This window comes from Microcaecilia unicolor, chromosome 14 (genome assembly GCF_901765095.1).
Source record: "Microcaecilia unicolor chromosome 14, aMicUni1.1, whole genome shotgun sequence".
In the NCBI taxonomy this organism is placed as follows: Eukaryota; Metazoa; Chordata; class Amphibia; order Gymnophiona; family Siphonopidae; genus Microcaecilia; species Microcaecilia unicolor.
Window position 1 is genome coordinate 16,595,854 of NC_044044.1, and position 22,248 is coordinate 16,618,101.

The 22,248-nt window shown below is 45.6% G+C and overlaps 1 protein-coding gene across 2 annotated transcripts in view; it reads left to right on the top strand.

Annotated features, from left to right (window-relative positions):
- LOC115457721 (phospholipid scramblase 2-like) overlaps positions 1–22,248 on the top strand; it is a 41,114-nt gene that overhangs the window by 11,839 nt on the left and 7,027 nt on the right. For both annotated transcript variants that reach the window (XM_030187285.1, XM_030187286.1), the window contains exons 2-6: positions 4,641–4,701; positions 10,843–11,033; positions 13,571–13,598; positions 14,737–14,915; positions 20,745–20,906. In XM_030187285.1, the coding sequence (XP_030043145.1) occupies positions 4,689–4,701; positions 10,843–11,033; positions 13,571–13,598; positions 14,737–14,915; positions 20,745–20,906 (573 nt within the window). In that variant the 5' untranslated portion in view covers positions 4,641–4,688. The remainder of the gene's footprint in view (positions 1–4,640; positions 4,702–10,842; positions 11,034–13,570; positions 13,599–14,736; positions 14,916–20,744; positions 20,907–22,248) is intronic.

Sequence of the window (22,248 nt, forward strand, 5' to 3'; positions counted from 1 at the left end):
TTTCTTAGCCTTACCACTTCTTCTCTTAGTTCTTGTACTTCTTTCACGAGGGACTCAATGTATGTACATTTATCGCATGAAACCAGAATCTTGTCTTGGCCCAAGGGTTTGGTCTTGACAGTGGTAGACGCTGTACTGAAAGCAGTAGCTTTAGGGGTTCTTTGTTTCTTTACCCATAGTTCCAAGTGTAGGGGCTGTTGTCATAATGAAATATGTAGCCTGTCACATACCTACCTGTTATTTGTCCTACTCCTGTTCTATGGGATTTAGGGGGTAGGTAGGTAATGTGTAGTTTTAGGGTAAGAACTGAGAACCTGTTAAGATTTTCCGTGTGGGTGGAATTCAGTGTATGTATCTGACTATTTGAAATTCAGTGACTGAGCTTTTTTCTTCAGGGCATTTTTTTTTTTCGTGATGTACCAGTCGGTTGTAGACCTAATTCAATAGATTAATCTTGTAAAGCAAGACCTAGAATAAATCTGATCCTGATCTATGGGTATAGCTGATTAACAATTATTTTTGATTATACTGCCAAAACGGTACTACCAACAGTGAGAGAAGCTTGATGAACAAATTTAAGGAAGAGAAGGTAGATTGGAGGAGTGGCCTAGTGGTTAGGGTGGTGGACTTTGGTCCTGAGGAACTGAGTTCGATTCCCGACACAGGCAGCTCCTTGTGACTCTGGGCAAGTCACTTAACCCTCCATTGCCCCATGTAAGCCGCATTGAGCCTGCCATGAGTGGGAAAGCGCAGGGTACAAATGTAACAAAAATAAAATAGATACTATTGGAGATTCTACATGGAATATTGGAGATTCTACATGGAATGTTGCTACTATTGGAGATTCTACATGGAATGTTGCTATTCCACTAGCAACATTCCATGTAGAAGGCTGCGCAGGCTTCTGTTTCTGTGAGTCTGACGTCTATTCCACTAGCAACATTCCATGTAGAAGCCTGCACGGCCACATTGGTGATCTGCAAGGGCCAACTTCTAGTGGAATAGCAACATTCCATGTAGAATCTCCAATAGTAGCAACATTCCATGTAGAACTTCAAGTAGAGGAGTGGCCTAGTGGTTAGGGTGGTGGACTTTGGTCCTGAGGAACGGAGTTCGATTCCCGATACAGGCAGCTCCTTGTGACTCTGGGCAAGTCACTTAACCCTCCATTGCCCGCTGCATTGAGCCTGCCATGAGTGGGAAAGCGCAGGGTTTATGTAACAAAAAAAAATATATATATATATAATGAGAATAGCAACTAATGGATATGTTAACAGAGGTCCTTTTTATCTAGAGCAGGAAGCCCTTGATGCTGAGTAGAAGGCTGGTGGTATACTGTTATAATGAATGGTTTACTTTTCAGAAGCAGTTGTAATTTGGGTGGAGTTAATTAATAAGTACTGTATTTAGGAAAGCGAAATACATTATTTAATAATATTACGGCAGATTGGTGCCAGGATTCCCTTCTAAAATACTAGCAAATGAGGTCAGAGAGATGGTTAAATATTATCTCAGCTAGGGTAGGAGTGGATAAACATGTCCTGCAACCCGTGTCACTCCTTGTGTGTGTGAGTGAGACTAAGAAGTTAGTTACTTCCTCCATTAAAGGCTTGGTTGAAGAGCCAAGCTTTCACCTGCTTCCTGGAGTAGAGAAAGTCTTGTGTTAAGTGGAGCCTTTCAGGCAATTCATTCCAGAGTGTGGGGGCTACTCCGGAGAAGGCTCGCTTGCGGGTATCATGTGTGAGATGTCTTTTGGAGAGGGTGTGGTTAGTGAAAGTCCTTGAGAGGACCTTAGTGTCCTTGGCGGTGTGTAGGTATTCAGGGCCATTTCCTTTAAGGGCCTTGAAGATCGGACATAGAGTTTTAAATTTAGCCCTGTATTGTACTGGTGGCCAATGAAGTTTTTGCAAAAGTGGTGTGATGTGGTCACGTCGCTTGCAACCTTCTATGACTCTTGCTGCTGCATTCTGAATCAACTGGAGCTGGTGCAGGCCCTTTGTAGTCAGACCGTTGTATAGTGCATTGCAGTAACCCAGTCTTGATATTACCGTGGCATGCACAACTGGGATAAATTTTACCTTCTTGATGTAAGAAGAGAGGCAGCGTAGTTGACGTAAATAGTAGACGCAGCTCTTGAAGGTTGCTTGGATTTGGGGATTCAGAGTGAGTGTTGAATCTAACTGTGTTCTAAGGTTACTGACTTGTGATTTGAGGGGCAGTTCGTACTTTCCAAAAGAGATTTTTATGTCAGGTGTGTATCCACTTGTGTTAGGGACCCAGAGAAGCTCGGTTTTACTTGGGTTCAGGCAAATTTTGTTGAGTTTAGCTAGGGTTACCATATGGCTCCAGAAAAAGGAGGACGGATCAGGGGCCTAGCCAGACACCCAATTTTGGGTGGGCCTGGGCCCAAGATGGGTGGGCAGAAGAACCTCGCCCCGTCCCACAGTTGATTTGGTCTCTCCTCTCGCCTGCATGCCACATGGTCTCTCAAACATCCCCCCCTCTCCCGTATACCTTTTAAATAGCAGATTTTCACCAGCAGCGAGCAGCAACTAATACACACTGCTCATGTTGGCCCCACACCCTTCTCTCTGATGCAACTTCCTGTTTCCGCCTAGGCAGAAATACTAGAGGGAAGGCTGTGGGGCTGGTGCAAGCAGTATGTATGTCACTGCTCACTGCAGGCGAAGATCTGCTACTTACAAGGTATGCAGGAGGGACACTTGTTGGGAGTTTTCGGCTGGTGGGACTTGGGGATCCCTGCCAGCCACATCATAGGTATGCTGGTACTGGGTGGGCCTGAACCCAAAGTGGGCGGGCCTGGGCCCACCCAAGCCCACCCTTGGCTACACCACTGGGACGGATTGAGCCAGCCGGGTTTTACTTCCATTGCTTTGAAAGCAATGGAAGTAAAACCCGGCTAGCTCAATCAGGTTCAATGGGTATGAGTAGCTGCACATCATCCATGTAGATGTAGAATTACCTAATTAGATAACAATTATTGGTGTTATTGGTAGCCCTCTAAATTATGGAATATGTAGAATATAATCACCACAATTTTTAAAGATTCTACAATGACAAAAGTGTTCAAGGGTGAATATAGACTCCCAATTATGAAAGATGGTGGAGAAAAAAAAGACCTCAGTGAAACCGGACACTCCTCTTTTTAAAGGACACGCCTTTTAGTTAGAGAGGGGACTTCTTTAATCATAAGTCTTAAAAAAAAAACTCTGCTTGAATTACTTTCATACTGTGTCTGCCATAGCACCCTTTCAAACACTCATAATTGAAGACACTGCTGCTAAATACAATGTAAGGAAAAACCGTTACTTATCTTGGACGGTGAAACAAACGTAGCCCCCACACTCTGGAATGCACTCCCTGAAAGGCTCCGCTTAACACAAGACTATCTCTACTTCAGGAAGCAGGTGAAAGCTTGGCTCTTCAACCAGGCCTTTAATGGAAGAAATAACTAACCTCTTAGCCTCCCACACACACAAGGAGTGATTCGAGTTGCACGTACTGCAGCAGGACATGCTTATCCACTCCTACCCTAGCTGAGATAACATTTTATCATCTCTCTGACCTCATGTGCAACTTTCTTTCAATTAGTCACCTTATTTTCTAGCTCCTCTTACTCTCTTACCTATCTATAGGTTCCATCTTTGCTTATACCCTACGCTATTAAAATGCTCTATTACATATTATGTTGACATTGTAAGTAGTCTACTATGCCATACTTCGTATTGTTGTTTGAATATTTTTACTGCAGTAATTGTCTGATTCTCATGTTTAATTTATTCTTACTGTACATCGCCTTGAGTGAATTCCTTCAAAAAGACTGTAAATCCTAATAAATTAGATAATTATTAGTGTAATTGGTGTGGATCATGGAATTAATTACCAAATTAGATATTTATTGGTGTAATTTCCTTCTGAACCCAATTCCTCCTATGTTTAACTTACTTATCTGTTAACCCCATTAATTTTGCGTCTACCACAAACTATATTCTTCTTACGACTTTGTAATTCTTTATATTGTTACTATGTAAGCCGCATTGAGCCTGCCATGTGTGGGAAAGCGCAGGGTACAAATGTGATAAATAATTTATGTGGATCACAGAATTAATTGCCTAATTAGATAATTATTGATATTAATTGGCAGCAATTGGGAGTGATGCATGCATCTGTTCTCCACCCTATTCTATAAAATGCGTGCCTAATCTTCATAGCATGCCACTCCAAAGGGGGCGTGGCCATGTCAGGGCCATTCCCAGAATGCAGTGTTACAGAATACCGTCGGGGCTAGTGCTGGGCGAGACTTCTACGGTCTGTGCCCTGAAAAGGACAGGTACAAATCAAGGTAAGGTAGACACAAAAAGTAGCACATATGAGTTTATCCTGTTGGGCAGACTGGATGGACCGTGCAGGTCTTTTTCTGCCGTCATCTACTATGTTACTATGTATGCACCTAACTACCATTAGTTGGGCTCCATCATTCACACCAGCTTTTGGCACGTGTAAATGCTCGTGTCCAAAGTTAGGCATGAAATGCGGGCTACCCCTTAATGGACACACCTGAGACAGATTTCCAGTTGTATTCAAATCTAGCTCATGCATTTTACCTGTTTTTATTGTAGGCCTGGGTGTGTTGTGACTGAGACAGAGACTGTGTAATAACAACAGAAATGTCTTCACCAGGTAAAGACAAAGCAGAGACAGCTGGAATCCTTTGATGTATTGCAGCACTTCCTAATAATGTTTAATAAACATGTGAACTCTCCTGCTTAAACTGTGGCTAGCACAGAAATGTAAACAGGGCTGGTGTTAGGATATTAGATGCTCCAGACAAACCTTCAGTCTTACCTCCTCCAATTAACTTTCAGGTTCCTGGTGTGCTTCCCCCATTTGAGATTTTGATAGTTCAGCTCAGCAATCATGATAACCCCCCCCCCCCCCCCCCCCCAAGAACAATCCTGTAAAAACCCATAAAGTGCAAAAAAACAGCAGAAATGTCTGCCGTTTTTGTGCATTTCCAGGTGTTTCTGTGCTATTTGTGACCATCTCTGGGAAAAGGGACTAAAGTGTCCAGAAACAAAAAATGAGGTTTTAATGAATTTTGTTAGAGCAAACAATTTGGAATAACAACAGTCCAAACCCTATACTTTTATGGAAATTTTTTTTTTAAAAAGTTACAAAAATTCAACCATAGAACTTTTGCAGACTGCTTATGGACCCATGACGTGAAAAACTGGCCATTTGAGATTGAATTACCCATGAGATTGAAGGGGGGCAGACTCAAGAAAAATGTCAGGAAGTATTTTTTCACGGAGAGGGTGGTGGATACTTGGAATGCCCTCCCGAGGGAGGTGGTGGAGATGAAAATGGTAACAGAATTCAAACATGCGTGAGCTTAGCCGAGATTGGGTGGCAGAGCCGGTGGTGAGAGGCGGAGCTAGTGCTGGGCAGACTTCTATAGTCTGTGCCCTGAAAATGGCAGATACAAATCAAGGTAAGGTATACACAAAAAGTAGCACATATGAGTTTATCTTGTTGGGCAGACTGGATGGACCGTGCAGGTCTTTTTCTGCCATCATCTACTATGTTAATATCCAGCTTATTTTCGAAAGAGATCACCGGCCATCTTCCGACACAAATCGGGAGATGGCTGGCCATCTCCTGAACCCAGCCAAATCGGTATAATCGAAAGCCGAATTTGGCCGGCGCCAACTGTGTTCCGTCGCGGAACCGGCCAAACTGCAAGGGGGTGTTTCGGCAGGGTAGCGAAGGCGGGACGGGGGCAGGATGGGATGTGGTTATGAGATGGCTGGCTTCGCCTGATGATGGAAAAAAGATGGCTGGCTCTGAGGAGCATTTCGCCGGCTTCACTTGGTCCATTTATTTTCAGGACCAAGTCTCAAAAAAGTGCCCCAATTGACCAGATGACCACCGGAGGGAATTGGGGATCACCTCCCCTTACTCCCCCAGTGATCACCAACCCCCTCCCACCAAAAAAAAAACCTTTTTTTCCAGCCTCTATGCCAGCCTGAAATGTCATACCCAGCTCCCTGACAGCAGTATGCAAGTCCCTGGAGCAGTTTTTAGTGGGTGCTGTGCACTTCAGACAGGTGGGCCCAGGCCCATCCCCCCCCTACCTGTTACACTTGTGGTGGTAAATAGGAGCCCTCCAACCCCCCCCCCAAACCCACTGTACCCACATCTAGGTGCCCCCCTTCACCCATAAGTGCTATGGTAATGGTGTAGAGTTGTGAGGAGTGGGTTTTGGGGGGGATTTGGGGGGGCTAAGCACCCAAGGGAAGGGAGCTATGCAGCTGGGAGCTATTTTTATTTTTAATTTTTTTAGAAGTGCCCCCTAGGGTGCCTGGTTGGTGTCCTGGCATGTCAGGGGGACCAGTGCACTACAAATGCTGGCTCCTCCCACGACCAAATGCCTTGGATATGGCCGGGTTTGAGATGGCCGGCATTAGTTTCCATTATGGGTGAAAACCGATGCCGGCCATCGCAAACCCGGCCATCTTTGATATTTGGCCGGCCGCAACGGTATTATCAAAATGAAAGATGGCTGGCCATCTTTTTCAATAATACAGTTTGGGACTGCTTTTTGCGGCGCCGGCCAAATAGATGGCCGGCGCTGTTTGATTTTGCCTCTCCACGTTACTGTGTTACATTTTCAACATTTTGGATCTGAGACTTTAGTCACCTTTTCCTAGACACAGTTGCATTTTTTTGCACAAAGTGTGCTTATAATAAGTCACTTCACATTAGTAAACTTTTCTGTAAAGTGGGTTTTGCGCAACATTTTAGGAAACATTGCACTAATGAGATACAGTCTATGATGTTGCAAGGCAGCAGCTCATTATGCAAAGAAAGTGAAAATGAGTAATGATAAAAGGCTCTTGGAAGCTGATTTTTGCAGAAAAAATAATTACAGGCCAAGAGCTGTATTTTTTTTTCTGGAGCTGGTTTGAAAAATCACGACCCTTTCATACGGCGACCTCAGCATAAAATGCAGCTTAATTTGGAGGTTCATTTAGACCTTCATGGACCTGACGCTGCCCCCTCCCCCCAGCCCAAATATGGGCATAAAATGTTAGGAAATCCTCCCCTCAAAGCCTTGTCCCTTAATTAAATGGAACCTGGCCTGTCTTGGCCCATCCCAGCCTTCCCCCTGCCCCTCTAGACCCTTATATCTCAAGAGGTCTAGGGTGGCAGTCGAGGCAAGATCAGTTATCACTTGCTCCTGTTTCAGTGGCTTGTCTTCCATAAAATGCTGCCCCCTAGTGGTAGTTTCATGTTTCTGTCGTTGGAGGTTGGATTGTTTATATACATTACATTTGATTAATTGCTTTCTGAGTTAACCAACAAGGCTGTGTAGAATTAAATCTATCTGAGTTTGTATGACTATCAAAACTTATTTTAGTTTGTCTGCAGCTGCTCTGTCTGCCCCCCTCCCCAAAGAAGCTGTTCTAGGCAACTGCCTGGTATTCTTATCGGTAAGCCAATAGGATTCTTCCTACACACAGACAGAAATGGCTTATCATAGCAGGTTGCTTTGGTAAATTCACTCTAGCCAGCTTTCATCCCTTCCTCATGCAGACCTTCCGATAAAGTCAGCTTTAAAAGTGCATAAGTACATAAGTATTGCCATACTGGGAAAGACCAAAGGTCCATCGAGCCCGGCATCCTGTTTCCAACAGTGGCCAATCCAGGTCACAAGTACCTGGCAAGATCCCAAAAAAGTACAAAACATTCTATACTGCTTATCCCAGAGATAGTGGATTTTCCCCAAGTCCATTTAATAATGGTCTATGGACTTTTTCTTTAAGAAGCCATCCAAACCTTTTTTAAACTCTGCTAAGCTAACTGCCTTTACCATATTCTCTGGTAACGAATTCCAGAGTTTAATTACAATTTTCTACGATTCGTTTTAAATGTACTACATTGTAGCTTCATCGCATGTCCCCTAGTCCTAGTATTTTTGAAAAGCGTAAAGCTAAGCATATAGTGAGAACCAGGAGGCTTTGGCTCTTCAGTGGTAAACTTTTTTAAATGCCAGGCTTTCTAGGGTGGCCAAATGGCTCCAGAGTTTCAGGACAGGCTTATCCAGCCCTGGTTTTACCCCACAGCGCTCATGGACTTGTACTTCTGATTTCTCTATTCCAGTGATAATGTAACATAACAACTGGTCTTGCATCCCGCTTACACCTTGCAGTTCAAAGCGGGTAATAGTAACATCAAGAACAAGAACAATCCCCTGGGAGGGTCATCACTATACTCAAGCAAGGGCTAATTGAGCAAAATCCCTTCAGTGAGAGAAGCCAGGACTGGTGTCGGACAAAACAGAGCAGGTGGTTGTTCTCTGGACAAGGAGCTGCTTCAATGATGTAGCTGGCCCAGAAGCCATTCACGTATCTAAAACAAAATATGCTCCCACCCCCTCTCTCGGTCCCTCCTCAATACATTCTTCCCTCAGCTTGTTCCCTCCCCCCCCCCCCCCCCCCACCCTCTCTACCTGGCACCCTCTTCTGCAACTCCATCTCACTCAGTTTACCTCAGGCTCTAGTTACCAGATATATTTGACACTTACTCTTCCAAGTGGAGGGGGTGTCTCACTCTGAGCTCCAAGAAGAGAAGCAGAAGGAGGGGGGGGGGGGGGGCTGGTCCTGTTCCTGGCAGCACTGTCACACAGTCTCATTCAGGGATTGCTACCATGGAATGGGCAGAGGTATTCTGGAAGACATGGTTTGCCCATCTGTTACAAGAGATCAAGGATCATTTCGCTTTTGACATACAGGTATTTTAATCCAGTCAGCATTAGTATGTCCGGCGCTGGCTGTGTTCTCAAATATTCAGTGCCGGCCGTGTCCAGGCATCAGCAGTGTTCAGCTCTTAACCACAAAAGCTTGAAACCCTTAAAAATAGGGCTGCTGAATATTGGCTTTTAAGGGTGAATTCTTTATATGGTGCCAAAAAAAAGGACTATTCTATAAGCCAGGCTTAAAGTTAGGAGCGGTTTATTGAATAGCGCTTAACGTCTGGGGATCGTATCTGTATACCCTGGAGGAAAGGAGAAACAGGGGTGATATGATACAGACGTGCAAATATTTGAAGGGTATTAATCCGCAAACAAACCTTTTCTGGAGACGGGAAGGCAGTAGAACTAGAGGACATGAAATGAGATTGAAGGGGGGGGGGGGCAGACTCAAGAATAATGTCAGGAAGTATTTTTTCATGGAGAGAGTGGTGGATACTTGGAATGCCCTCACGCGGGAAGTGGTGGAGATGAAAACGGTAACGGAATTCAAACATGCGTGGGATTAACCCAAAGGAATCCTGTTCAGAAGAAATGGATCCTCAGAAGCTTAGCCGAGATTGGGTGGCAGCACCGGTGGTTAGGAGGCGGGGCTAGTGCCGGGCAGACGTCTACGGCCTGTGCCCTGAAAATGGCAGATACAAATCAAGGTCAGGTATACATATAAAGTAGCACATATGAGTTTATCTTGTTGGGCAGACTGGATGGACTGTACAGGTCTTTTTCTGCCGTCACCTACTATGTTTAGGCGTGGCCATTTGGACCAGCTGAAACGTAGTGCAAATGTACATGCCTAAATTGGGCCCGTATCCCCCATATTTTATGATGCTCGTAAATACTAGGATCGCCCCCGTTCTGCCCTGTTCTGCCCATGACCCTCTCTTTGCCACGCCCCTTTTTTAAAACTTGTGATCCACGCCTAAATTTACGCACATAAGTTCTAATTAAATCTCATTATTGTCGATAATTGCTCATTGAAAAGTCCATTTACTGGGGCTAATTAGCTCACTATTCAATTAAATTGTTCACACAAATTGAGTGCAGGCCCAAATTTGAACACATGATTTTTGATGATTTTTTATAGATAGGATGATGAGAAGCCATTAAATGCTGGGCCAGTATACAAATGAGGTAGATGTCTAGATCCATTGAGCCAGAAGCTGCCCTGCATGATTTAGCTATCTATAGCCATCTGGTTTCATGACAGTAAAGTAGCTACGGAGGGCCATGGGGCCCAGGCCCCCCCAAATTGGCTCTGGGGGGGCAACACATGCATGCTCAATTTCATTAAAATGAGTGTGTACGTTACGTGAGGGGAAGAGCAGGGCAAGCAATGCAGCAGAGAGCGCCGGAGACTAGCGCTGGACAAGTGCTTGAGCTGGCGGGGGTTGGGGACCCCTGCCAGCCAAGGTATGTGAGGCGGTAGCGGTGGCAGGTGAGGGGAGGGGGCAGGTAGGCAGGCCAAATGTGCCCTCCACTTTGGACTCTGGACCCCTTCCCCCATGTCGAGGTCTGGCTACGCCACGGTTTCATGATACTTTAAAAGTTGGTGTTCATGGGGTGTGTTTGGGGTGGGGGAGTGAAATACACACATATAAATCCAATTTTAAGCAAATGTGTTTAGGTTCTCCTCACAAGTATTCAGGGATGTTGGGTCCAGCACACCTTTAGTGAATTTTGAAAGAAAAAACTACCAAGTTACAAAAGTATCCCTGGAATTCACCTCGAGGCAGTTTACCGAAATGTTCCCCCATTCTGTGTGATGGCGTTGGGTTGGCAGTGATATTTGTCCTTCTAATGTCACCTCTCAACAAAACAATATGAATATTAGTCTACATGGTAAGCAGGCATACTGAGATGTGCCCCTTCCTACACCCCTCACCATGTTCAGAAAATGTTTATCTTAAAGCCTGCTTCACACCTTATGACAGGGGTCTTGTTGGCCAACCCTGCTGTTGAAAATTGCCTCTGACCAGGACCATTGTTTTTTTTCTTCTTTTTGATTTCAGATGATCCACTCACCCATCCCAAAGCAATTGAACAGCAGCCGCCTAGTTATCACACTCTGGGACTCAATCAACCTACAGTCCCACCCCACCAGGAGCAGCCCCAGGCTTACCCTGGTTCCGATCCCAAAGGCACGGTGCCGTATGTGGCCCAAATCCCAGGGGTACCTCCCGGACTGGAATACCTCGTACAGGTTTGGCATGTCAATACATTTCCACCTCCTTTATTATATTGAATTGACAGGATAGTTCAGGGGACTGGTCACAGCGTTATAAAGCCTTTCACCTCTGGCTCACCAGTTGAATTCCCAGCTAAGGTGACCCATGGCTCCAGGGGTCACAGGACAAATGTTCTGTCACAGCTCCTGTCAGAAATGTATGAACCCTGCTATACACTTTGTTACCGACTTGTGACAGGAAAACAAAAGAAAGATCAGTCCTGATGCAACACCTCTGGATTGCAAGATCAGTGCTCTAACCACTAGGCCACTCCTCCACTAGTAGCAACATTCCATGTAGAATCTCAAATATTTATTTATTTAGATTTTGCTCACACCTTTTTCAGTAGTAGCTCAAAGTGAGCTACATTCAGGTACACTGGCTATTTCTCTGTCCCAGGAGGGCTCACAATCTTAAGTTTGTACCTGAGGCAATGGAGGGTTAAGTGAGACTTGTCCAAGATCACAAGGAGCAGCAGTGGGACTTGAACCGGCCATCTCTGGATTGCAAGACCGGTGCTCTAACCACTAGGCCACTCCTCCACTATTTATGTTTGTTTATTAATTTATAGCCTTCTTTGTCCATATTTCTCTCTTTGCATCCGTCCACCTGTCTAATGAGCTAATAGACTTGATAACTCAAGGGCACAGTTTTGCACTTTCGGTTCTCGGCCAGTCTGAAGTGATCAGGGAGGCTGCAGAAACTGTTCTTACAGACCCAGGAAGGAGGATAAGCCAGCAAAGCTCAGCAGTAACACCCAGAGACCAAACTCAGGCTCTATGTCAGAGGTTTTCAACCCAGTCTTCGGGGCACAACCAGCTAGGCTGAGTTTTCGGGATATCCCCTGGGACATCCTGAAAACCCTGACTGGCTGGGTGTGCCCCGAGGACTGGGTTGAAAACCCCTGCTCTTTGTTATCGTGTTCTGGACCAAGTTGTAGAGAGCTGCACAGGATTGGGGATTGCAGAAGTCCTGTGGAACCCAGAAGACTCCCATGGGGATGGAAGACAAGACGTTGCCATGGGATTCCTGCAGGAGTGTTGTCAAAATCTCTGGTGACTCCAGAATGAGGCTTGGAATGCCCAGAGAGGCAGCCGGAACACCAGACTGAGGCTTGGAACATTCATTGGTTGAATAGTGAACACCATCCCCCAAAACATGGGAGGCTGTTGGGGTTGGGACCGGGAGGAAACAGAGGGCTGCGAGCAAGTAAAAAATAGTTTGACTCCTGCAGGAACAGGTGGGGATAGAGGAGATGAATTGTGGGGATGGAATGGATCTTAAATTATCAGTGCTGTGTTATGAAATGTTGTATCTAATATTGTTAACTCTTGGTTGATAGACCCTGTTTACTCCTCCATCTTTTTCTGTACCGTGTTACTACTATTGTACGTGTTAGATTCCATTGGGGATGGGTGAAATTTCTGTCCCGGGCTGCAACTCTTTAGCGAATTGTGCTTTGTGGCCCCTGATCAAGAGAAAAGAAGAAAAAAACCCAGGTGGCTGTGAATGAAGGATCGTAGAATCATTTCTCAATCGAGGCCAGTTCTGATTGAGTTAGATGTCCAAAAAAAGCATGAAAAAATTTCCAGGGCAAAATAACAATTTCCCCACCAGGGTGGTCAGCATTATTTTTAAAAGGCCAGCCTCCATTTATTTTATTTATTTTTTGCATTTATATCCCACATTTTCCCACCTCTTTGTAGGCTGAATGTAGGCGGGGGGAAGAGGGGTTGGTGGTTGAGAGGCTAGGATAGGGGAGGGCAGACTTATACGGGGTCTGTGCCGGAGCCGGTGATGGGAGGCAGGACTGGTGGTTGGGAGGCGGGAAATACTGCTGGACAGACTTATACGGTCTGTGCCCTGAAAAAGGCAGGTACAAATCAAGGTAAGGTATACACATATGAGTTTATCGTGGGCAGACTAGATGGACCGTGCAGGTCTTTTTCTGCCGTCATCTACTATGTTACTATATATATTTAGTAATCGCAGAAGTGTTTTGGGTACATGATAGTGAAGTAACATGGTAGTATCATAACAAGTAAACATATTAAAAGATATTTAAGAGAAATGTAAGAATTATAGGAAAGTGTACTTTTAGTAATAGCAAAAAGGAATTGAGCGACATGATAATGAGAAAAGGGATGATAGTAGTTTGACAAATATTGTAGGAGCCTTTCTGGATATGTGTACATGGGCATCAAAATCCAGATATTCACGCAGCCCCTGAATATCTATCCAAATAGTAGTGATATTCAGCACTGTTCAGATAATTATCTGATTAGCACTTAGAATTATTTTTCCCTCTTAAGTTATCTAGATAATTGTCCAGATAACACCACTGAAAACCACTACGATCCAGATAAATTGAGACTCTGCCCTGACTCCACCCCGGACCGCCCTGCTGAGTACCCAGATAAATGCTTTTAAATATTGGCCATTATGTTTCTTTTAAAAAGAATAAGGCGAGTAATGCAGTTTGTAATCCGTCTGTTTTTTCTTTTGCTTTCAGGTTAACCAACTAATAATTCAGCAAAAATGTAAGCATATTTCTTTCCTCTCTCCTCTCTTTCTCCTTCCCCCGCAGCATGTTCAGCCCAGGTCACAGGTGTGCAAATTTGCTTCTTGTACACTGACTGACACCCCTGATATAAAAATCTCAAGTACGGAAATGTGCAGAGGCAGTGACAGAAAGCCTGGGAAAGATACAAACAAATGCGGACTCGGTGCACAACGTTACTGTGCGATATATGTATTATTTTAGCTAGTATCAAGACGTGCTGACGTTCAGTTGACTTTATGGAGCTGATATCATCAGCACTTAAATATCCCCACAGATTGGCCAACCAAAAAGTCGACAGGTCAGGGGGCGGCACTTGGGGTCAGCACTGGGGAGGAGCCCGGCAATATTCAGTGGCCTAATTTAGGACAGCTCAAAAGCTGTCTCCTTAGTTCTCAGATCACAGTAGTTTCAGTCCATCCCTGTTTATTAAAGCACTTTGTAAACAATATTCGAAAGCAAAGGAAGGAGAGGGAGAGAGAGAGTGACCATGTTGGAAACCTGGGTATGATAGCAGTGACTACAGATGTTCTTTCCATGATGGAAATAATGAAGATATTGATGATGGCAACTTTGTGGTTGGCCATGGCAAGGGTTAGAGTAACAAGAACACTGTTCATTTCAGGGGCGTAGCCAGACTTTGGCGGGAGGGGGGTCCAGAGCCCGAGGTGAGGGGGCACATTTTAGCCCCCCCCCCCCCCGGCCAACTCGCCGTTGCCTACCTTTGCCGGCGGGGGACCCCAACCCCCGCCAGCCGAGGTCCTCTTCTTCTCGCCAAAGGCTTCCTTCTGTTTCTGACGTGTGCAGGACGTCAGACTCGGAGAACGAAGCCTTGCAGATCAGCCGATCTGCAAGGCTTCGTTCTGCGAGTCTGACGTCCTGCATGTTGTGCGTGGGGGACGTCAGAAACAGAAGGAAGCCTTTTGCGAGAAGAAGAGGACCTCGGCTGGCGAGGGTTGGGGTCCCCCGCCAGCAAAGACAGGCGACGACGAGTTGGCGGCGGGTCTTCGGCAGGGGGGTCCAGGGCCAAATCTAAGGTGGCCCAGGCCCCCTGGCCCCACGTAGCTTCGCCACTGGTTCATAGTAGCATCTAGTATGCAGGACATCTTCTCTTTCAGATTTTACCACTCAAACGGGCAAGACCTATGAAATTCTGAACACCTTGGGTCAACGGATATTTCTTGGCAAGCAAGACTTACAATGTTGTGCTCCCCAGTTTAATGTGAATATAATGGACAATTCTAACATGGAGGTTATCCATCTGTTGGAGCCATGCAGGTGCACCTGTACACAGGAGGTGGGTAATCATAGCACGTAACAGCTTTCTTCATTTTGCAACTTAATATTACCGGAACCTCCCATCGCCACCCACTCCATTCTATTGTGAAGTCACACTTCTGCTATTTACTGGTGTCTGTTGTTATGTCACAAGCTTTGAGAGTTATCTCAGATGTGAGTCATACCAGAAATTATTTGTGTATCTATACCACGTGCTAATCATTATTCCCTTCCAGTTGTTGATAAGAAATATTACAAGTACTTTCGAAATACCGTTCACCAACTTTTATTAAGCAGTCCTTACATCAGGCCACTTGTCAGGAATGGTGGAACTCATTGCTCCAAATGTACAAATTCGAATTACATCTGGCGAAGAAATCTTCTCGCTTCGCTTCCCTATAGGGAAAAATGGCTGCCACTGGTGTCCTATTTTGCTTGGGTACAGAGAAAAGCAATGAGGTTGATGTATGTTGTGGCCTACGTATGCTCCATGTCTGGATTTGTATCCTCCAGCCCTCCCCTCTTTTTTTTTTAAACTTCTCCACCTCCTCTTTCTTCCCCCTTTTTCTTAATGCGATTCTAGTTGTGGATAGTTGTTTCTCGAATGTGAGCTCCAGTTTTGCCATGATTTGTAAATGTTGCTTGTTGAACTGTGGTGAGCTCTTGCTTCTGTTGTATTATATTGAAATCCAATAAAAGATATTTAAAATAAACATAAAAATTAAAAAAAAATCAGTTCTTAAAGTGTTTCAAAAACAAAAACAGAGAAAAGTGATGCTTTCAAACTTTAGTTTTTTCTTGGATTTAACTAAGAACTTAAGGTCACATATCCCTTCCAGTATTCATTGATGTATTCTGTACTATTAAACACTAATACAACTGAAATTTATTTATTTATTTATTGCACTTTGTATCCCACATTTCCCCACCTATTTTCAGGCTCAATGTGGCTTACACAGCCCTGTTATGGCGATGCCATTCCAGGGTAAAAGGTTCCTGAGTCTGGCAGTGCTGCCGTTACATTGGAGACTGTTTTATTTGAAGCAGAAGCGGCTCCTTTCCCAGCGTCAGAAAGCTAAGTGTTCTGACGCTTGTAGATAACACAGAAAGATCTAGTGTGTATGCTGCCTGGTTATTGGAGTTAATGTAGACCACGATGGCAGGTAAAGGACAACCACTGAACACCTACCTTTCCGAAAGTTGTTGAAAACTTACCTCTTCAAACAAGCCTATCCAAATGACCCAACTTAATTCGCGAACCACTCCTCTCCACCAATATTACCAATACCTTAATCCCTCCCACCACATCCCTTCCTATTGTCCTACTGCACACAATTGTGCTATCTCTGTGATACTTTACCAAACATTGTAAGCTATCTCTGTGATACTTTGTTACCAAACATTGTAAGCCGTACTGAACGTGCTATCGAGCGGGAAAGAGCGGGGTATAAATGCTACAAATACATAAATAAATACAATTGGTGTTACAAAAGATCGAGGATAACAAAAAGAACTAATCAAACAGTTATAGAAAGAAGCTTTTCAGGGAAGGCTGGAGTGGTGAAGTGTTATGATTAAGCTATGGATTCTGGAGGTAGGCTTTGTTGAAGAGAGATATTTTCAGAGATTTGCGAAAGTTAGTTATTTCGTTCATTGTTTTCAGGCTAGTTGGTACTGCATTCCACATCTGCGTGCTCGTGTAGGAAAAGCTGGTCGCATGGGTTCTTTTGTATTTTACTCCTTTGCAGCTGGGGAAGTGTAGATTAAGAAATGTGCGGGCAGATTTCTTAGCATTTCTGGGAGGGAGGTCTACAAGGTCTAGCGTGTAGGACGGGAATCCCCTATGAGATAAATATTGATCAATATATTGTCACTAATAGCAAAATTGTATTTCTCTCCTAAACATGGATTTCTTCTTAAACGTTCTCCCAGTTCAGAAATTAGTAAATGTAGCAACAGAACGAATGCAGGAATTCCTTCAGGTAACTTATGTGTCATAACTAGATTCCACTACAATTTCAAATTGTACACACCAAAAATTCAAGAAGGGATTGTTGGGTGCCTGGGCTCCGATCCTTCCTCTGGATGTCTCTGGATTAGCTCTGGAATCCTCCACAGTCTCTCAACTACTATACTGTCTATAACCAAAATCAATAACAGAAACCTAGCTTCCTATAGTATTTTGTGTACTTACTTGAGCTGAATTTGTGTTCCTTTAGATGCTGGATTCCCATTTCTGTGTCTCTAGCTACCCCCCAAAATAAAAGATAAGCAGGTTGCCCCAGCTAACTCACCCACTTCAGTCTTTAGTTGTCCTGGTTATTATTTATTTATTTGTTACATTTGTATACCACATTTTCCCACCTATTTGTAGGCTCAATGTGGCTTACATAGTGCCGGAGAGCTGTTAGCAGACTCCGGAATAAACAAATACAATGTGATGTTGTGGTAGGATGAGGTTCATGTGGTAGGACCACATAAAGGAATTGTACAACGGGAGAGTTGTGTGATGAACTTTAGTGTTACGAACTTTAGTGTTGTTGTGCCGCAGAGATCAGGCATTTACGTTGGGTCGGTAGGATAAGCCTTTTAAACAGGTGGGTCTTAAGTGTTTTTCTGAAGTGTAAGTGGTCGCATGTAGTTTTCAAGTCTTTTGGTAGTGCGTTCCACAGTTGTGCGCTGATGTAGGAAAATCTGGATGCCGTAAGTTGATTTGTATTTAAGTCCTTTGCAGCTTGGGTATCAACATTCATAACGCTCATTCAGCTTTCACCCACTTTCAGGCAGCCTTCCTTAAGCAGTTCGAGACCAATTTTCTTCCTGTTTTACTTGTTAAGTGGCTTCAGTGTCTTTTTTTTTTTGGATGGGGGGGGAAGAGTAGATTCCTACAAGGTGCTCATATGTTTTTTTTTATCCATTCACATTTGGGGATGGAAAGCTGAAAGGTCGTGACCTATTTATTGATCCAGTGCTGTATTTAGGGGGTGAGCATGTTCTGAAGGACAACAGGGATGTTGAGCCCAGTTCCTTCCCTTGCTGAAAAAGATGCAGGCTTCTCTTGGACTCTGCATCTCAACTTGGAACAGGTTCCTCTGTCTTCCATAAAATAAAGGTTCTAAAGACCGGTGCCCCCCCCCCCCATGCTCCTGTGAGCCTTATAGGGGGCAACTCGATAACTGGAAGCCCAAAATAGGCATCCTGAGGGCATCCTGGAGGAGCCTCTTCTATAGAGGAACATAGGTGTCTGCTTTCCTTTATAGAACACTGGCGTAACTGGGTATAGACTTGCATATGCCATTAGGCATGAGCAGTGGCGTACCAAGGGGGGGGCGGTGGGGGCGGTCCGCCCCGGGTGCACGCCGCTGGGGGGGGTGCCGCGCTTCTGTCGGCAACGCTCGTTCCCTGCTCCCTCTGCCCTGGAACGGGTTACTTCCTGTTCCGGGGCAGAGGGAGCAGGGAACGAGCGAAGTCGACAGACGTGCGGCACCCCCCCCCCCCCCAGCAGGTAAAGATGCACCCGGGGGAGGGGTGTCCATCGTTTCACCGGGGGGTTGCGCTGCACCCGAGGGGGTGCTGCACCTGGGGGGGGGGCGCATCGGCGCTTCACCCCGGGTGTCAGCCACCCTAGCAACGCCACTGGGCACGAGCACTTATGCCAGTCATACTGTAAACTCCCTCCTTCCACAGCAGGGCCGGGTCACCTTCCCGGGCTCAGCACTCCACTCTCAGCCGCAGCAAGTGAACACCTCCACAATGCAAGTTGAGGGGGAAAAAAAATCCCTTTTATTGCAGTCCACATTCATGGTTCATGAGCAAGTTTAGGTACCCCCCCCCCCCAGTCTCAAAACACGGGAAAGCAGTCCCAGTACTTTAAGAGTTCTCTGCACTTCCGTAAGCAATGAACAGGCTTTTCCTTTTTCTTCCAAAATAAACCCTTTTGCTTCCAGTTATATCAGTCTTTAGTCCTCTGCAGCAACAGCTCAATGCTGTCCTCAGCCAGAAACCTCAGTCCTTGAGGTTCCCTGCCGGAGCAGTGTTCCTCCCTCTGCACAGCAACAAACAACCTTGTGGCCTCCCACACACGCTGCCCATTTACTTTATTCCAAAGTCACTTATCTGAACTCCTCCACCTCCATACGTTCCTTCCCACCGGGTGTAACAGCAGGCAGATCTGTCTCACTGGCTTCCCATTCCATGTCCTTCCTCTCCTCCCTCTCCCTTCTCTTCAAAGACTCCAGAAAAGCCGCCCTCCCTTTTTTCTCACAGGACAGGTGGCAGGAATTATGTATTGAGTCTTAAGCCAGGGGAACTGATTTCCCTGGTTCATGTACTCCCTCTCTATTCCCCGCCCTGCTGCTGCTGATGCCGGCTCCTGGAAGGGAAATCTCACCCGGGGTTTGGGTTCCACCCCCCCCCCTCCCCTACTGGATTCTGGGTATGGTAGTTCTGGCTCCATTGGCTTCAAGGGGAGTTTCCAGGATCTTATTCTAATAGAATACTATAAGTTATATGCTTCTCTCTGACGTTTAGGTGCCAGCACTTAACACTGGCATAAGTGCTCATACATAACTGCATATGCAAATTTATGCCAATATAGAGAATACTGTACTTAGTTGTGCCTATAGAAAATTATAAGTTAGGCACATAAGCATGAGCCCTGCCCATGTTCTGCTCATGTGTATGCCTATCTGTATAATACATGCTATGTAAGGTATGTGCATATTTTTATAATAGGACTCAGGTGCATGCAGTGACGTAGCTGCGTGGGGGCCTCGGGGGCCTGGGCCCCTGTGGATTTGTCCCTGGACCCCCCTCCTGCCGCCAACCCTCCCCCGCCGTCGCCGTTGGCTACCTTTGCTGGCGGGGGACACCAACCCCCACCAGCCGAGGTCCTCTTCTTCCGGTGCAAGGCTTTGTTCCTGCACGTACAACGTGCAGGACATCAGACTCACAGAAACAGAATGAAGCCTTGCAGTTCAGCCAGCGGCCGCATTCTTGCAGCCGCATTCTTGCGCCGGAAGAAGAGGATCTCGGCTGGCAGGGGTTGGGGTCCCCCACCAGCAAAGGTAGCCAGTAGCGGGGGAGGGTCGGTGGCGGGAGGGGGGGGGGTCGAGTTCTTGACAGGGTCATTGGCGGGGGGGGGGGGGGTGTCAAAGTTGTTGGTGGTGGTGGCAGCGGCGCCGGGGGGGGGGGGGGGGGGTTAAAATGTGCCCTCTCACCTCAGGCTCTGGACTCCCCTCCCGCTGAAGTCTGGCTACGCCACTGGGTGCATGCATACATGCTAAAATTCTAAACATTTACGCACATCACTAGCATGCAAATATTAGCATCTATTTTACATAATTACCCCCATAGAGGGTCAGTTTATATAACAGGTTGCCTAGGTCAGGAATCCAGGTAAGTGCACATTAAGCCAGGTTCTCACTTGATGTCCTGTACAAAACAAGGGTTTTAGTATAATTCTAAATGAATTACACCACACCAACTACGTTAGTAGAAGGTTTTAATTTTGGAACCACCACTGGACTGAGTGTGTCTTTTGTTGTTGGAGTTTTCCAAGCCTCAGGGGCCTTTAGGCAAGATTTTCCCCTACTGGAAGAATCCCAGGAATCCTATATGATGTATGATATCCCTCCAGCTCCCTTAAATGCCCCCTTGTCTCGTCCCAGTATGTGTGTGGGGGGAGGGGGGATTTTACTTTTATAAGGTTGCCTTACAACATATATATCATCTCTCCTGTTTTGTTGGCCTTCTGTATCCAGGCTTTCTTCCAGTACCAAATTACACCAATTCCAACTTCTTTTCTCCAAAAAAAAAAAGTTATTTTTCCTCTAACTTTTTTTCACAGGCTCAAGTCTTTTCTCCCCCGGGCACTATTATCGGCTATGCTACCTTGAACTGGAATACCAACGTGACCAGCCTCTCCATTTCAAATGCTTCGAAAGATACTGTCCTGCTGATCGTAGGCCCCAGCTTCCGAACGAACATCTTTGGTGATGTGAACTTTGAGGTACGGTATATTTCTTTGTGGGCCTTTATCTGGAATATTGTTAATTGACAATAGAAAACCTGGTCACAAAACCAATGGAGTGGAGGAGGAGTGGCTTGGTGGTGGACTTTGGTCCTGGGGAACTGAGGAACTGAGTTCGATTCCCACTTCAGGCACAGGCAGCTCCTTGTGACTCTGGGCAAGTCACTTAACCCTCCATTGCCCCATGTAAGCCGCATTGAGCCTGCCATGAGTGGGAAAGCGCAGGGTACAAATGTAACAAAAATAAAATAGATACTATTGGAGATTCTACATGGAATGTTGCTATTCCACTAGCAACATTCCATGTAGAAGGCTGCGCAGGCTTCTGTTTCTGTGAGTCTGACGTCCTGCACGTACGCAGGGTACAAATGTAACAAAAATAAAATAGATACTATTGGAGATTCTACATGGACTGTTGCTACTATTGGAGATTCTACATGGAATGTTGCTACTATTGAGATTCTGTTGCTACTATTGGAGATTCTACATGGAATGTTGCTATTCCACTAGCAACATTCCATGTAGAAGGCTGCGCAGGCTTCTGTTTCTGTGAGTCTGACGTCCTGCACGTAAAGTGCAGGACATCAGACTCACAGAAGCAGAAGCCTGCGCGGCCACATTGGTGATCTGCAAGGGCCGACTTCTAGTGGAATAGCAACATTCCATGTAGAATCTCAAATAGTAGCAACAGTGGAGGAGTGGCCTAGTGGTAAGGGTGGTGGACTTTGGTCCTGGGGAACTGAGGAACTGAGTTCGATTCCCACTTCAGGCACAGGCAGCTCCTTGTGACTCTGGGCAAGTCACTTAACCCTCCATTGCCCCATGTAAGCCGCATTGAGCCTGCCATGAGTGGGAAAGCGCAAGGTACAAATGTAACAAAAATAAAATAGATACTATTGGAGATTCTACATGGAATGTTGCTACTATTGGAGATTCTATATGGAATGTTGCTACTATTGGAGATTCTGCATGGAATGTTGCTACTATTAGAGATTCTGTTGCTACTATTGGAGATTCTACATGGAATGTTGCTACTATTGGAGATTCTACATGGAATGTTGCTATTCCACTAGCAACATTCCATGTAGAAGGCTGCGCAGGCTTCTGTTTCTGTGAGTCTGACGTCCTGCACGTAAAGTGCAGGACGTCAGACTCACAGAAGCAGAAGCCTGCGCGGCCACATTGGTGATCTGCAAGGGCCGACTTCTAGTGGAATAGCAACATTCCATGTAGAATCTCAAATAGTAGCAACAGTGGAGGAGTGGCCTAGTGGTTAGGGTGGTAGACTTTGGTCTTGGAGAACTGAGGAACTGAGTTCAAT